This window comes from Mustela erminea, chromosome 8 (genome assembly GCF_009829155.1).
Source record: "Mustela erminea isolate mMusErm1 chromosome 8, mMusErm1.Pri, whole genome shotgun sequence".
Classification (NCBI taxonomy): domain Eukaryota; kingdom Metazoa; phylum Chordata; class Mammalia; order Carnivora; family Mustelidae; genus Mustela; species Mustela erminea.
This window is the reverse complement of record NC_045621.1, coordinates 89,655,522-89,672,299: the sequence shown is the minus strand read 5'-3', so window position 1 is coordinate 89,672,299 and position 16,778 is coordinate 89,655,522. Positions and strand designations below refer to the sequence as shown.

The following is a 16,778-nucleotide window of genomic DNA, read 5'->3' as shown; positions in this document are numbered from 1 at the left end:
GTGTTTTCTTATTAGAAACTATATTCTTCAACATATTGGAATTTTCCAGGACACAGAGTTCTCAGTTTTCTTTCTTTGTTTCTTTTTCTTTCTTTCTTTCATTCTTTCTTTCTTCTTCTTCTTTTTTTTTTTTTTTGAGTATAGTTGATGCTCAACTTATTTCAGGTGTAGAGTTCTCATTTTTTAATGCTTGCCTTGATTTGTCTCATCTAAATCTCCCTCCAGCTGATCTTCCTCCCCAACTACCTTTTAAAGAAGTCTCTGTAGGAGTTTTCATTGTTCAGAAGTACTGGATTGCTAAAAGTATCCTCATCAGCCTCTTGTTAAATATGGTGAGAGGTACTGGAGGCGGGATGGCCACACAGGGCCAGAGACTACTCCTTGAGATGCAGAGGAAACTGTGGGTTGAACTGGGGGAGGCCGAGCACCTGAAAAGCATGTGTAAGAGAAGCTTATGGGCTCCAGATGACTACTGCCATATGTCCCATTTCTAAATCTCAAGATTTTCTTAAGAAATTATAAGTTTGACTTTTTAATGTGACTTGTCCAATCTCTGAGACCAGACTAATAGCAACAAAGTACAAACAAACAAAAACCATCTTTCTATAGCTAGGTTTCATCCCTGGAATCCCAGTATGTGACCCTTGTTTTAGAAAGATCTCTCCTGGGGAAAATGGACCTATTTTTATTCTGAAGCAATAGATTTACCAATAGTCATTTAGAATGCAATTCTGTTCCTGCATTATATGTTGTTTGCTTGCTTATACTCACTCCATTGCTCATTGAATAACTGTACAGTGAAATCCAGTCATACTAATTATATTGGAGATAATTGGAATTCATTTATCTCTACTAATGCAGAAAACATAGCTTAATTTTATAATTTACTATCAACTTCTTTTCAAAGTTGTATTTTAGAAATATTCAATTACATGGTTACTAATACTACTTGAAGTTTACAGTGTTTTATTTCTTTATTGTTCCTAAAATTTATCTCATTTTTACAGGTTATCTATTTATCTACCTATGACTTCTAAATGAACTCTTTCTTTTTTTTTTTTTTAATTTTTTTTATTTGTTTATTTGACAGAGAGAGATCACAGTAGGCAGAGAGGCAGGCAGAGAGAGAGGAGGAAGCAGGCTCCCTGCTGAGCAGAGAGCCCGATGTGGGACTCGATCCCAGGACCCTGAGATCATGACCTGAGCCGAAGGCAGTGGCTTAACCCACTGAGCCACCCAGGCACCCCTAAATGAACTCTTTCAATATTCATTTTTTTCTTCACTTTCCAAAACAAATTTATTTTTCTTAGTGCAGACTAAATTTGGTAGGGTAGAAAGTTATTTTAGAGAAAGTAACAAAGAATTTAAAAGTCTAAAAATATCATTAACTTCAAAGGAACAAGTGTTAAGAAGGGTACTGACATTACTGCACACGATGACATTCAAGCATGAACTGAACAAAATTCACTTACTGAGAGGCTACTGACTTTCCCCAACTTACTGTCTACTTGAAGCATATCTTGTTTAACTTCTCACTTCTAAGGAAAACTGTTATGATTGAAAATGCAAATTTTTCTTTTATAATCATTATGCCTTTGAGGGAAAATACAACAAAAATGTTCTTATTATGTAAAATCAAACCTTATATAAGCACAATTCTTGCTTAGGTATGTTCAATTGAAATAGCGTTGAGTATTTTATGTTTCTTTGCAGAAACAAAAATGTGGTTCAGCTGTCCTCTAATTCTCTTACAAGGTAATTACTTCAATTATATTTGTTATTCTTATTTCTAGTGTAGATGTTGATAAGGTTAGGAACGTTGTGTAAAATGGAATTGCCTCATCTTTCTGTCAAGAGTTATGACAACACATGCTTTTCCCTCCGCTGTCCTGAGGGAGGTGTTAATAAATGGCCTTTCACCCCTTCAACACTGCCATTAACATTCATGAACTGCTCTGGATGAACTAATTCAGATGTGGACATAGATATGCCAGAAACATCCTCATTTCCCAAAGATGGATTTGACAAGAAGTCACTCTCCAGCCTCTCGGCTGGACCACAGGATTTCAATATGAATGCACCATGGATACAGGACGCTTCTATAAAGGTCTGTCTGCTCTGAGGAATCCAATATCACTCTATAGTTGCATGTGGATACAACTGTGCTTGTTTAAAAGATAGTTTTCTTTCTGATTCATTCCCTCTCATCAATAGAGAGAAGCAGGTGGCTTAGTAGGGACAGATGTATCTAATCTATTTTGGAGCAAGGACAGGCATCCACTGTATACAAATAAGCCTTGCTGTTTTGACTGAAGGCATTGCTTTTCTACTGGCCTGGAGTGACCTGTGAAAGAAACATGAGTGATTCTGATGCATGACTAACACTCCAGGCTTACAGATGGCATCCGATCCAGACCATTACAGCTGAAACCACAAAAGCAAACTGAAAGAGAGAGTTTAAACAATTGCCCGAGCAATTCAAGGAAGTGTTAGGTTACTAGGAAATACGGGAATTTGTAGCCCGAATTATTAAAATTGGCTGTCTTCATTTAAAGTTCACTGACCAATTGCATCACTCCCTTGTTTGCTTTGGCACAGTCTTAAATAGGAGTCTTTTACTTCTTTCACTAAGAGGTGCCCCTTGGATTGTGGTACCAATTCACAAAGCAAAAAAGATATGTGTATATTCTTATCTTAGGTGCAATTGATTTTAAGGTAAAGAAAATGATATTAAAGTGCTTGTATTAGAGTACACAACAGATAAAACAGATCTTCCTGGTAAATAAAGACCAAAAGAATACAGAAGATAAACATGGAATATACTTCTACCATCTTGATACTTATTTTTATAATGTATACATACTCAACTCTGTTGATTTTCTAAAATGAAGATCTAAGATGAGGATACAGAGAAGAGGGAAAAAAGGCAAAACAATAGCCACATCCTGAGAGTGAGTTCACCAGTCCCCAAGATGTTTGTCTCTTGTCTTTTTTATACACAAATAGTCTTAATGTTAAAGATAAATTAACATTCTTTATGTTGCTGGCTAGTTTCTCATAGCAACATTGGAATACTTGAACTCTTACTTATTTTGAAAACAGTTTGAAAACTTAGCTGCTAATAAGTGTATACTGTAATGGTACTAATTAAAGATTGTAATGCCTTTTGGGAGGTATAAACATCATGCAAGGCTGCAATGTTACATTCTTAATTAACTGTTTGGAAATGATTACAAATAAGCTGCATGAGCCATTCTCTCTCATTTACATACTGTGACGGACTGAGTGGTTTTACTACAAGGCTACTGATCTACTGCCTATATATTGGTTTATTTCAGCTTTAATTAATTTTGCTATTGACTTAATTCTCAAAGTTGTAACCACAGCTTTTCAGATGATTTGCCGGTATTTCTTTAACTAATCCAACACCTCCCAACCCGCAATAGGGGGTACACCATTTGTCACTGTTCTGGTTATCATTATCTATCTTATGGGTTACAACTAAGTCGAATGGTGAATCAAGTTCTTTTTAGAATAGAGAGATATGCCAACTGGGCACCTAAGATTGGAGGAGAGTACAACTTCATGAACATTAAAACAATTTCAATGTCCATGTGTACTTTATTTTTTTTAAGATTTTATTTATTTACTTGACAGAGAGACACAGCGAGAGAGGGAACACAATTCAGGGAACCCATGTATGCCTTTGAGTAGCTGTATCATATCACATTTCAATTGTCTTTACTTACTCACACATCTGTTGTCATCTAGCAATATTCGATCCCCTCTGCAGGAACAATTTACTCTCCCATTAGGAGTTAAAAGGCACAGGTCATGGCAACCTCCGTTTAATAAGGAACATGGAGAAAGTTCACCTGCAATGAAGAGACTTTATTGTAACATTTTATATTGGATTTCTATTCCATGATAGATAGAAATTAATAGCAAACTGTTACGCTGCCCCCATCTCTCAGAGATATAACCAAGGAAGATTCAGGACTTTTGAAAATCCAAACATCACAAGAGATAAGAACGTTAGAAAAACATGTCACGTAAGTCATTTAATCATCTAAAACAGTAGTCAAGGATGTCATGGCATCAAATAAACTAGTATCACTTAACAACATACTGACACTTCAGGCTGCAATTTTTGTAGGTGTTCCAGTGATTAAAGCTCTTTTAAGCCCAGATGTAAAGCTTATTTACAAGAAGTATTATTTTCATGGAAACAACTTGATTTGAATGTTCGAAGATTGAGAGTAAGAGAGAATAAATTTCCCAGAAACAAGTGATTAAAAAGGAATTGTTCTTCTGTTGATAAATTAAGATGCTCAAGGTAACTACAGAAGTTACCTTGAGCATTTCAGATAATTTTAATACATTGAATAGTCAAATCCTGAACACTACCCCAGGAAATTTAAGAAAACAAAATTCAACTAAGTATTACTAGAAAACATAATTTTTTGAGAGATTATATTATTAAGAAATACATTTAGTTTCTAGTGTAACTTACAGCTATTGGTGTCATTGGCAACAGCTATGATTCCCATTGGTTGATGTGGAATATCAGAACGAAGAATTTTTGTATCTCCCCCTGTGTATTTGTTGGAACGCAGAATAGCTCTTCTTCCCCAGTCTGACCAGAAGATATAATTGTCATAAACAGCTAAACTGAGGAAAGTTCCTGGCCCAGATTTAACAATCACCTGAAATAAATTTAAATATATATATATATATTTTTTAAATGAATATGTAGGTATTCCTATATCTTCATCTATCTTTGCTTCAAAAATTAAAAGAAATAAGATTAATCAATAAAAAATAATCAGATAATAATGCATTTTACTAAATGTATTATCATAAAATTCTTTATAGCTTTATTTTAAATGTTTTAATCACTCTTAGCATTTACAATGTGTTTATTTATTATTTTAAGTATATTTCTATTTACTAATCATTCAGCTTATATAAGCAACTGCATTTTTTCAGTATTATGAAACAAAATCACCAGGTCAAAAATATGAGATTGTGATTATTAATAAACATTTATCTTCATTAAGAATCATCAGATAGCCAGTGAACACTAATCAAGCTCTCAAAACTATAAAAGGATTATAAAGAACTATAAGACCCAGGTTTTTCCTTCAGGAAGTTTTCACCATGAGTGATTAAACCAGCTATACATATATTGGTAATAAAAGTTTAAAAGTAAAGACAAAACTTCTACTTAGACCAAAATAAAGGACTAGATTTACCTTCTCAATAAGACAACTACAAAACTGAATAAAATATATAAAACAAGGCTTTTCAGCACATTTGACATCAGGTAAAAAGGACAAGTATTCCTAATTAATTCAGGAAATAAACTGAGTGAGTCTCATGATGGCCATGGCTAAAGGCCTGAGAGAGATTCAAGTAGCAGCCTAGAACAGAAGAACCCAACAGAACCTAAACAACTCCCTGAGTGGGGTAGGGCTGAGAATTAGAGGGCAGTGGGGTTAGATCTCATAGTGCAGAGTGTCAGAGAAGAGAATGTAACAGAAAGAGAATTCCAGGTATCTGCAGAGGGCTCTCCTGGATGATTCAGCCAAGTATGAAGCACATGCACAAGCATGTAATGCAACTTCAGGTTGGTGAAAGACCATGCATAAGGATCAGAGAGAAGAGTTCCCAAAATTCACACAGGTCCATGAATTGTGTTTGTTATCGCCAACCAGATTTGAAAACTTGCCAGTTCACGAGAGTCTGAATAGAGTAACTGGAAGAGTCTTGCCTCAATAATGCCAAATAATCAACCCTAGACTAACTTTGCCCTAACTCCTAATAAAATTTAAAGGAAGACCTCAAAGGATCAAACTCTTTCACATAGCTTCACTCTTCCCCAAAATAGAACTCAGGTATTTTAATGGAAATATGAAAAATGTACCACTAAGCTACTAGGCAAGAAAACATATAAAAGAAAAAGAAATATCTCAAATTAATTCCCTCAACAAAAATGCTAAACCTGAAGTATAGAAAGGAAAAAAATAAAGACAGAGAAATCAAAGAAATAGAAAACAGAAAAAAATCAATAGACAAAAATCAATGATATTAAAAAAATGGTTATTAGAGAACTATAAAATGGATAATATATAATTATGAAGTGGGGTTTATTCCACAAATAAAGATTGATTTCACATTTAAAAAACCCTATTAGTATAATTTACCATACTAACAAAAAAAGACAACACATGTGAAGATCTTAATAAATGCAGAGAAATTATTTATAGGATATAACATCCATTCCTGATAAAAACTTAGAATAGAAATTAAACTAGGAACAAGAGGAATGATCACTCTCACTTCTACTCAAGCTTTTCCTAGACTTTCTAGTCAGAATATTAAAGCAAAAAACACAATATTTTTAAGAAATTGGTGGGGGAAGGAGAGGAAGAAATCAAAATGCATTTATTTGCAGGTGACATAATCCTCTACATAAAAAAATTCAAAAAAGTCTACAAGAAAAAAGGTGCTTAGACTAGCTAATATACCTAGTAAAGTTGTATGATATAAGATTGCTACAAAAATTGTGTGTATTAACAATAAATAATTGAAAATTAAAATACAATAAATTTTCCAGTGGCATAGACAAATATGAAATACTTAGTTACTTATGTAAAAATATGTACAAGAACATAAAAACTATAAAACACTGTTAAGAGAAACTAACAAAAACCCAAATAAATAAAGAGATATACCCTATTCGTGATTTGTAACATTCAAAACCACTAAGATGTCACCTCTCCTCAAACTGGTAAATTATACCTAATGCCAATAAAAACCCAGTAGACATTTTCTAGAAATTGACAAGCTAATTCCAAATTGTATGTGGAAATGTAAAATATCTAGAATACAAAAAACAAAACAAAACAAAAAGGCAAAAAATAAGTTGGTGGACTAACACTACCTCATTTCAGGACATAATAAATTGACAGTTACCACGACAGCGTAGTATTGGAAAAAGACAGAGAAATACATCAGTGGAACAGATGAGAGAGTTCACAAAGAGACCAATATGTACATGGATAACTATTTTTTAACAAAACTTTTTTTTAAAAAGATAGTTTTTTCAACAAATGGTACTTGAATAAATAAATATGCATAACCAAAAACTAATGTTCCATCCATTAAAAAAAACAAACAACTAAAAACATATCATAAGCCTAAATATAAAATTTAAAACTATAAAATTTCTAAGGAAAAATACAGAACAAAATCTTTATGACCCTGAGGTAAGCAAAGATTTCTTAGGTATGACATAAAAAGCATGATAAAAATATATGTTTATAAAAAATAAAAAATTAAAAAAAATATATTTAAAAAAAAGCATGATTTATGAAAAAGACTGATAAAATGAACTCAATCAAATTATAAAACTTCTACACTTCAAAAGATAATGATAAGACAATGAAAGATAAGTCACAAACTCTAAAAAAATATTTGCAAATCTTAGGTCTAGCAAAGGACGCATATTGAAGAAAAAAAAAATACACACTTCCAAAACTCAAAATTATCATGAATATATAACCTAACAAAGAATGGGAAAGAGGTTTGAATAAACATTTTATTAAAGAATGTATATGCATGACAAATAAGCATATAAAAAGATTATTGACATCAGGGACGCCTGGGTGGCTCAGTTGGTTAAGCAGCTGCCTTCAGCTCAGGTCATGATCCCAGCGTCCTGGGATCAAGTCCCACATCGGGCTCCTTGCTCAGCAGGGAGCCTGCCTCTCCCTCTGCCTCTGCCTGCCATTCTGTCTGCCTGTGCTTGCTCTCTCCCCCCCTTCTCTCTCTGATAAATAAATAAAATCTAAAAAAAAAAAAAAAAAAAAAAAAGATTATTGACATCATAAGACACTAGTAAAGTAAAGTTAAAATTACTGCACCATTCTTAGAATAAAACTAAAATGGCTGACAAACCAAGCATTGGTGAGGATATGGAGGAACTTGCAGGAATAGAAAGTGGTACAACAAACTTAGAAAACAATTTCTCATTTTGTAAGAAAATGAGAAAAAGTTAAACGTACAACTAGCATATGATCTACCCTTCTATTCCCTGGCATTTGTTTACCAAACGAATTTAAAGCATATATCTATATAAAGACTTGTACACAAATGTTCACAGAAGCTCTACTCGTAATAAGCAAAAACCCTAAGCCACTTAATATCCATGTACAGATTTATGCATAAACAAATCACACATATCCATATTATCTTAAGCTTGGGTATGTCCTCAGAAGCTCGACTTTAGCAAAAAGTTGAGTTTTGCTATGTCAGTTTAGCTGGACTCCCCCACTCTTGATACCTAATCACCATCAATATCTTCATCCCCTGGACTCCCCCAGTGAAGTATGATCACTTTGACCTACCGTCACCAAGAATCTTGTTACGTCAGTGTACGCAGAATCCTCCTTTAACTACTGATGTTTCCTCTTAGTAATCGTCCATCCATTCTCTCCTTGGCTATAAATTTCTACTTTTTCTTATGGTCAGTATTGAGCCCATCTTTTCTCCCTACTACAAAATTCCATTGCAATACTCCCTCATATCTTTTTTGATAGTTCTGAAAAAAGCCTGTATTGATGATTTAAACAAGTATCATGGATATATGTTTTCCTTAACACATACAATGTAGTACTATTGAGAAAAAAAGAAAAAGATGAACTATTGGTACATGTAACAATATGGCTGGTTTTCACAATAATTATGCCAAATGAAAGAAACCAGACAAAAACAAATACATAGTATATGATACCACTCATATAAATTTAAAATGCAAACAAACAAAAACAACAACAAAACAAACAAACAAAAAAAACAGTGTTTCCCGTGGACTAAGTAGGCAGGGGCAGGACAGAAACAGAGGGAATAAAAGAAAAATTAATAGATTTACCATCTAGTCATTTTATTTCACTTCTTATTCTAAACCTATTTCACTTGTGGCCTACCCAAACAGTTCTCAACTGTTCAGGAAATCAGTGGATGAAGAGAACAATAGTTTAAACGTGAGTATATATTTGCTAGTTGAATGAAGAGCTCAGATAATCAGAAGAGAGAATGTGACATGAAAACTATAGAAAGAAAATAAATAATTATACCACAGAGATATAATTAGTTATCATTTTGAAGTAGGAATATATATTTTCTCTGCCACCTTCTGCTGCCCCCAGCAAGAAGGCAGGCACTGCAAGCCAGGGAAAGGGTTGTCACCTGAACCTGATCATATTGGCATGGTGATCTTGATTTCTCAGCCTCTAGAACTTTAAGAAATAAACCTCTTGTTGCTTAAGCCTCCCACTCTATGGTATTTTATATCAGCATGGGCTGATTAAGCCAACAGTTTCACTCCTTCCACTTAGAAGAACCAAGCTTTAAGATTTATATCCATTTTAAGTCTTAATCAACTAAAAAAAAAATCAAAATGATGAAGGAAAGATTGTTTTCTATGAGAGTGTGAAAATGATAGCTGCTCTAATGTGCGATCTGGGAAGATTTCCCTGAAAAAGGGAATGATGAATACTCAATAGGACAGGAAAAAAGAAAGACAGAGGAAGCGCTTGGAGCAGAGGGAACACCCGGGTAAAAGCCAAGAAGAAGGGAGAACAGAAATTGTGGGGAAAATGAATAAAGAGTAAGGGAGAATCTGGGTCCTCCAGACATCTAAGAGGATCTCATGACGGGCAGGGTGAGAAAGGCCGGAAGGGCAAACGGACAGGGCCTTCCAATCAAGGCTACGGCCCTGAATTTTGTTCTGAAAGTTATAGTAAATCTCTCGTGTCTTTTAAGCCATTCATATCATTATTGGTTCATAGTTTTAAAGATTATTCTGCCTCTGGTGTAGAGACTAGATCAGATAAAAACGAAAGAGCTGCAGAGAGACCAATTAAGCTGTACCACATTTGTCCAGGAAAGGGATAACACTTGATGTTTTCAGAAGGGTGAAGAATACAAATAGCAGAGCAGTATTTGCAAACCAAGGACCTCCTGATTCACTTGTTATCCAAACCCATGAGGCTTTTCACTTGCTCATTCATTCATTAGTCCTTTTACCTTTTTAATTTATTATTATTATTATTATCATTTTTTTTTTTTTTTGGTGAACAGTGAAAGCTAACACTTCATGAATGCTTACAGTATATGGGATGTGTATGCATTACACATATAAAACCTAATTCTAATCTCCACATTAACAGATAAATAGAGACCATTTCCTCACACATTCATTGATAAGGATTGAAGCTTAACAAGGTTATACAATCAATGCAAGGTCACAGATTTACTAAGTGATTTGAGGCTATTTCAGATCCAAAGCAACTGAGATCTGAATTCAATTTTCTATATAAAATTTGCAGGGTGCATGGGTGACTCAGTTGGTTAAGCACCTACCCTCAGCTCTAGACATGATCTGAGTATCCTAGAGTCAAGTTCCATATTGGGCTTCCTGCTCAGCAGGGAGTTTGCTGATCCCTCTCCATCTGCCCCTCCCCAAGTTTTCGCTGTCTCTCGCTTACTCTCTCTCAATAAATAAAATCTTAAAAAAAAAATTTGCCTTAGTTAAAGAAAGTAAAGAAATTCTACGATATTTCCATATATGTAATGTGCTGTCTTTATTATTTTATCTATGATCCTTCAAATTAGGAATTATACTAAAATCTTTGGGTTCCTTTTCTATCCAGTATCATATTTTGCATGAACAAAATTCATACTGCAATGAATCACTAAGAATGAAAACAAAATTCTAATAGTTAGACATAAAAAGTTATTTTTAATGGATAACAAATAGCTAGGCTTATGACAATGAAAGTTTTTCTATGTCGTTACCAAAAGTCTATTTGGTATACAGCAACTTTTATGAATTTTAACACTGATTGAGTCTAGTGGTTTACTTCCCTACTTCTGCTGACACAAAGAAAGAGGAAAAAGCAACATTAAACTTGGTCTATAATTATGCATGTTGCTTTAATAGGGTACAATAGGTTCTTCTAAGAACTGAGCTGACTCCAGACATCTCATTTTACTGGTTAGAGTTCCATGTGGAACTTGGAGATGTTAAAATCCACTAAATTATACTTACTCATTTCCATGTTAAAACATTTTTATCGTAAGTTCACAAATACTGCACCTTGTAAGCCTAATCAGCATCTTTATTTACAGTGCAGAAGATCTGTCATCATAAATTGCACTTTACCATGTCATATGGAAATGTATCAGTATGGCAAAATTTTGAGGCATTTTCACCTTGAACCTATAAATAGGCTCATGTTTCAAAATAAGAATTCATGTTCATTCAGAAAATGCATTTCTTGATACATTCACTTAATCTCACATGTGTCCTCTAGATAGACAATTAAATTGGTGATGCCACATAGACTTGAAATCATGTGTCAGGAATTTAATTATGAATCATATGATTTTCCATCTTAAAACTTCCCTGGTGCCTTATTGAAAGCACTAGAACCAATGATAGAATACAGAAATATTCAGTTATAAACCAGACAACATAATTCCAACACCCAGATGCTAAATGTTAAGCCAAACAATTTAAAATCCAAGCAAACAGGAGGCTTCCCAAATACCCCAGTTGATTGCCTCACCGACAGGATCATACATAATCATGAGAAATGACAACTTGGCCCCTGCCATGGTCAGGCATGACAAATTGTTACAGATTGCAAAGAAACAACTGCCATTGCTTTAACCTTGGAGAGGATGGTGATGTGGTCAATCAGCAACTCAAAACTGAGAAATATCTAATTTAAGAATAGCTGGCTATATTTAAATTTCTTGAAAGTTTGAAGAAAATGGGGTATCAAAATGTCATTAGTATCCAAACAAATTTGAAAAGAACATTCACAGCAACCATCTAAAAGACTGCCTATTGTATTACCAGCCTCAGTTAAAAAGGCAAACCCATCATAGAGGTAGATTAGAGAATGAATTACTTTGATTTTATACTATTTTCTTTCTGATCTCTCTATTGACCATACTCAACCAGATGCCAGAGGACAATGAATCAGGTGACCACAAGAAAGTCTGCCTGGGGCAAAGACCAGGTGGAAGAATGTGGGGAAAAGATCTAGAGGTCATGCCTGACAGAAGTAGCAGAAGGGAACCTTATTCTGAGATTCATTATTTTTCCCCAAATAAGTTATTTACCTCAGTCTCCTAATCTATAAAATGGGATAGTAAAAAACAATGACTCAGCTTTGCTCTTATTTCAGGAAAAAATATAGGTTAACCTATTCCCTAAGGTCACACAAAGGACTAAAAAAATAAACTGTAATATACCCAAAGTGTTATAGCCACTCCTAACTGGAATTTGAGCAAGTTTCTTATGTTTTGATTATTGTGCCTTCATGTGTGAGTGTAGAAATAAAGTTAGAGTTTAGCCAAATTTCTAATTTAGATATATTAGACAGTTTGAGAATCAAAAGCTGATAGTATTAATAAAGAATAAACTTAAAAAAAAAAAAAACTGAATCTCTTTTTCAGTAAGTTCTTTCTGCTTTGAATTCCATTCAAAAATGTCCACTGTGAGACCCATTCAGGAGTGATTTGACTTCCTTGAGAATCCTTTCCTTGCTGCCCAAAGCAAAATGGCTCCTTCCTCTGCATATCCAGACAGTTTCTACACACATTCAACAGAGTATATCATAAGATCTTATATTTTATCCATCTTCCTGGCAAGACTGGAGTACTTGAAATCTGCAATTCTATCTTTTCATTTTCATAAATCAAGTGCTTAGAATAGAACATATATAATGTTCAATGATTATTTATCAAATCACTTAGTACAAGAATAATTAAAAAGTAAATTAAAATAGTAATTAAAAACATTTCTTCTTGTGTTTGGGTTTCTTTCCTTTGCTTCTTACTTTTTAAAGGTATATTTATATGAAATTTGAACTCAGCTTTGTACTTTATTTGGTTGTGTACCTAAAGATATAATTTTTCTTTGTAAAATGGTATTACTAAATTTGTGTTTTACTGAAACACTGTAGGCATAATCTCCTCAGGATCACATTCATGCCTTTGATAAATATTTCAGTGCTGATACTCTCTAGATCATTGTCTAAATACAACTCTCCTGGCATTTTAATATTTTACTAGAAAAAGTGAGGAGCTAGTCAAAGAAGTATATATTAAATCAAAACCTCATATGTCAAAGCTATACTGAAATGCCAGTCTTAATTTTTCAAATTGGGTTTTACTGAATACCTGAGAAAAATCAAATATTATTTTAAATGCTACATTGTAAGAGTTAAAAAAAAAAAGAAAGAACAAGTATCCTACACAAAAGGATGATTATTTGTATGCATGAAGATGTGTTTTCCAGTGTGTGTAAGTATGAATAAAACTACACAGGGGAAAGGGTAGGAACAAATTAATTTAATGCTATATTTGTACAGAAAATATAGCCTAGGATTAACAGCCTGAGCTCTGAAGTTAGAATGATTGGGACTGTTTTCAAACTTTCTCTTATTGTGCAACGTAAATTGTTATTTCACTTCTCCAGGCCTTTCTTTCTTCTTTTCTAACAAAAACAGAGTTAATAGGTATCATAAAATTTTAGAAACTGTTAAATAATATTAATACAACACTTAACATGGTTAACATTGTAAGCTTTTCATAAATGTTTGCTATAATTATTTTTGCATGATGAAGAAGCAATGAAATAAGCTTATAAAGGTAGTACTTTAAAATACTCTGTCTTATTTCTAAATAACTTACTTATTTCTAAAAAACTATTCTATTTTTAGTTCTGCTTATAATTATAGATTACAAACATATATATAAATATATAATATATAAATATTATTTGTATATATAAATATATAATATATATAGATATAATAGAATCATAACTAAAATTCTATTTATAATTTTTAAAAATATCTATTTATTTCTAAAAAACTTACTTCTCAGAGTGTTAATAATGATAAAAAATCAACTTAAAAAATAAATTTTTACAGGAGATTTCCATTTGTAAACCATGTATTTTCAACTTCTGAGATCATCACATCATCAAACCCATGCTTAGAGGTAAAATTAGTATCTGCTTTGGTAAGATCCTTGAGTTCCATTTCTTGTTTGGTTGCATGTCAACTGGAAATTTCTGGTAAGAGTCACAAAGGTTATTATGTCAAATTTATTAACTTTGAGGGAAAACTAAAAAGCAGTGATTTTAATTAAGCAAGCCGTATTACACTGAAGCTGATTTCCAATTTTGGACATCGAAAATTTTGTTTATTGTATATGTGAAGATGGGGTTATACCTCTTTGGGACATACTGTTCTAAACATTCTAAACATTCGCTGTTCTAAACATTCTAAATATTTGCCAGCCAAAACAAAACAAAATGAAAAAAAATAAACCTCATTTGAGTTGTGGAAAGAGATGGGTAGGGGGATGGGGTAACTGTGTGATGGGCATTTAGGAGGACATGTAAGGTGATGAGCACTGGATGTTTATCAGTAGAACTGATGAACTGATGAATCATTAAACATTATATCAAAAACCAATGATGTACTATACCGTGGCTAATTGAATTTATATTAAAAAAATAAAGATTTTAAAAAATAATACTCACTTGATTTGTTAAATGTCACTTTGAGAAAGGGATGAAAGATTTGTGATTGAAAGTTATATCCAGGGGCACCTGGGTGGCTCAGGGGATTAAAGTGAGCCTTCAGCTCAGGTCACGATCCCAGCATCCTGGGATCGAGCCCCACATCAGATTCTCTGCTCAGCGGGGAGCCTGCTTCCCCCTCTCTCACTCTGCCTGCCTCTCTGCCTACTTGTGATCTCTCTCTGTCAAATAAATAAATGAAATCTTAAAAAAAAAAAGAAAGTTATATCCAAAATGTTTAGTTAAGCATTTTTATTTATATTATTATATTATCATTATTTATAATATATAAAATAATATATGATATTATTTTATTGATATATTATCTTGATTAAATTTTGTATGTGTGGTCATAGGCTACTCCAAGGTCACTTCAATAAATGTGGAAATATTTATAAAATTATATGTAATGGTAGCAAGGTGAGTTAATAAAACTCTATTTGAATTTTCATAAGTATGTGGTAATATCATCTTAAAATTCTTCTTTATTAATCAAATTAAAAGACAGAACTTGAAAAAATAAAAACTCAATGAAAACTACTGCAGGATAGGCTGCATTGACTATATATACTTTCACAAACACATCTTCCTTACTATACCTATAGTTTTTTCAATCAACTGTGCTGAAGCATAACTTACATCTAAAATGAGGTGAACTTATTTTTAACAATTAGAATAATCATGCACACATTCATTTCCACCTCCAATTCCCAACCTTACATCCTTTTCCTCAGAAGTGAACTGTCATCAGTTTCTTGAGTGATAATACATTCTTGTAAAATGCTGCTTATTTTTAAAATTACAAAAAGTCATACATAGTTGTTAAGGCTGATTGCCTATAATCTTTAAAATTAAGAAACATACTGTAGAAATGTGTCTCAATTTAAAATTCATCTTATTCAATAGAAATCTATTAGATGAAGCAGAAACTCAAAACAAAAAAAAAAATAATTAACACTAACACACAAAAAATGTAAGCAAAAGGTAACAACCTTTTTACATTCAGATATGAGTATATCTATACATCTAATCTTTTTTAAGATTCTTCAAAGTCCTTGAAATGGTTTATGCTGTCTTGTTTGACCTGACCCTAGTACCTCTCTGTAATTATCGCCTATTATTCTCCATATTTGCACTCTATTCTGGTCACAATTTTTGTATGATTGTGTCTCAAACATAGGAAGCACATATGAGGATCTCACACAGGCTGTTCTCAGTGCCTGAGAGATCCTTCCCTAAAATACCCACATGGCCAACTAGCTCACTCCTTCAAGAATTAGCTCAAAAGTACTTTTGAGGAAAAGGTGATCTTTTCAACAAATGGTGTTGAAACAATTGGATATAAATGTGTGTGTGTGTGTGTGTGTGTGTGTGTGTACAGAAAGGACAGAAGGACAAAAGGACAGAAGGGAAGAGGAAAGGAAGACCTGCAGGCCCAGAGGGTTTCAATAGTGACTTCTTTCATATAGTCAAGAAAGAAACAAGACCTGCACAAACTTTTTCAGAAAACAGAGAAGAAGGAAATGCTTTCCAACTCACTCTGTGAGAGTAGAATAACCTTAACATCTAAATCTAAAAAAGACATTACAGGGAAAGAAAATTACAGGTCAATATTTGTTATCCATGCAAATATTTTAAACAAAAAATAATAATTCTGATCTAACCTCATATGGAAACAATACCACATGATGATCAAATGTAGTGTATCTCAGGAATTCATAATTATTTGAATATTATGCTGAGTGAAATAAGTCAAGCAGAGAGAGTCAATTATCATATGGTTTCACTTATTTGTGGAGCATAACAAATAGCATGGAGGACATGGGGACTTAGAGTGGAGAAGGGAGTTGGGGGAAATTGGAAGGGGAGGTGAACCATGAGAGACTATGGACTCTGAAAAACAATCTGAGGGTTTTGAAGGGACGGGGGGTGGGAGGTTGGGGTACCAGGTGGTGGGTATTATAGAGGGCACGGATTGCATGGAGCACGGGGTGTGGTGCAAAAATAATGAATACTGTTATGCTGGAAATAAAAAAAAATAATAAAATAATTTAAAAAAAAATCAAAAAAGCAATAATATGTAATTCACTATATGTATTAAAGAAAT

At 33.3% G+C, this 16,778-nt stretch overlaps 1 protein-coding gene across 4 annotated transcripts in view; it reads right to left on the bottom strand.

The window, feature by feature from the left end:
• Positions 1-16,778, bottom strand: part of LRP1B (LDL receptor related protein 1B) — a 1,969,831-nt gene that overhangs the window by 281,037 nt on the left and 1,672,016 nt on the right. For all 4 annotated transcript variants that reach the window (XM_032356230.1, XM_032356231.1, XM_032356232.1 and 1 more), the window contains 2 exons: positions 4,514-4,706; positions 3,750-3,875 (listed from right to left, as the gene is read on the bottom strand). In XM_032356230.1, coding sequence (XP_032212121.1) covers positions 3,750-3,875; positions 4,514-4,706 — 319 coding nt within the window. The remainder of the gene's footprint in view (positions 1-3,749; positions 3,876-4,513; positions 4,707-16,778) is intronic.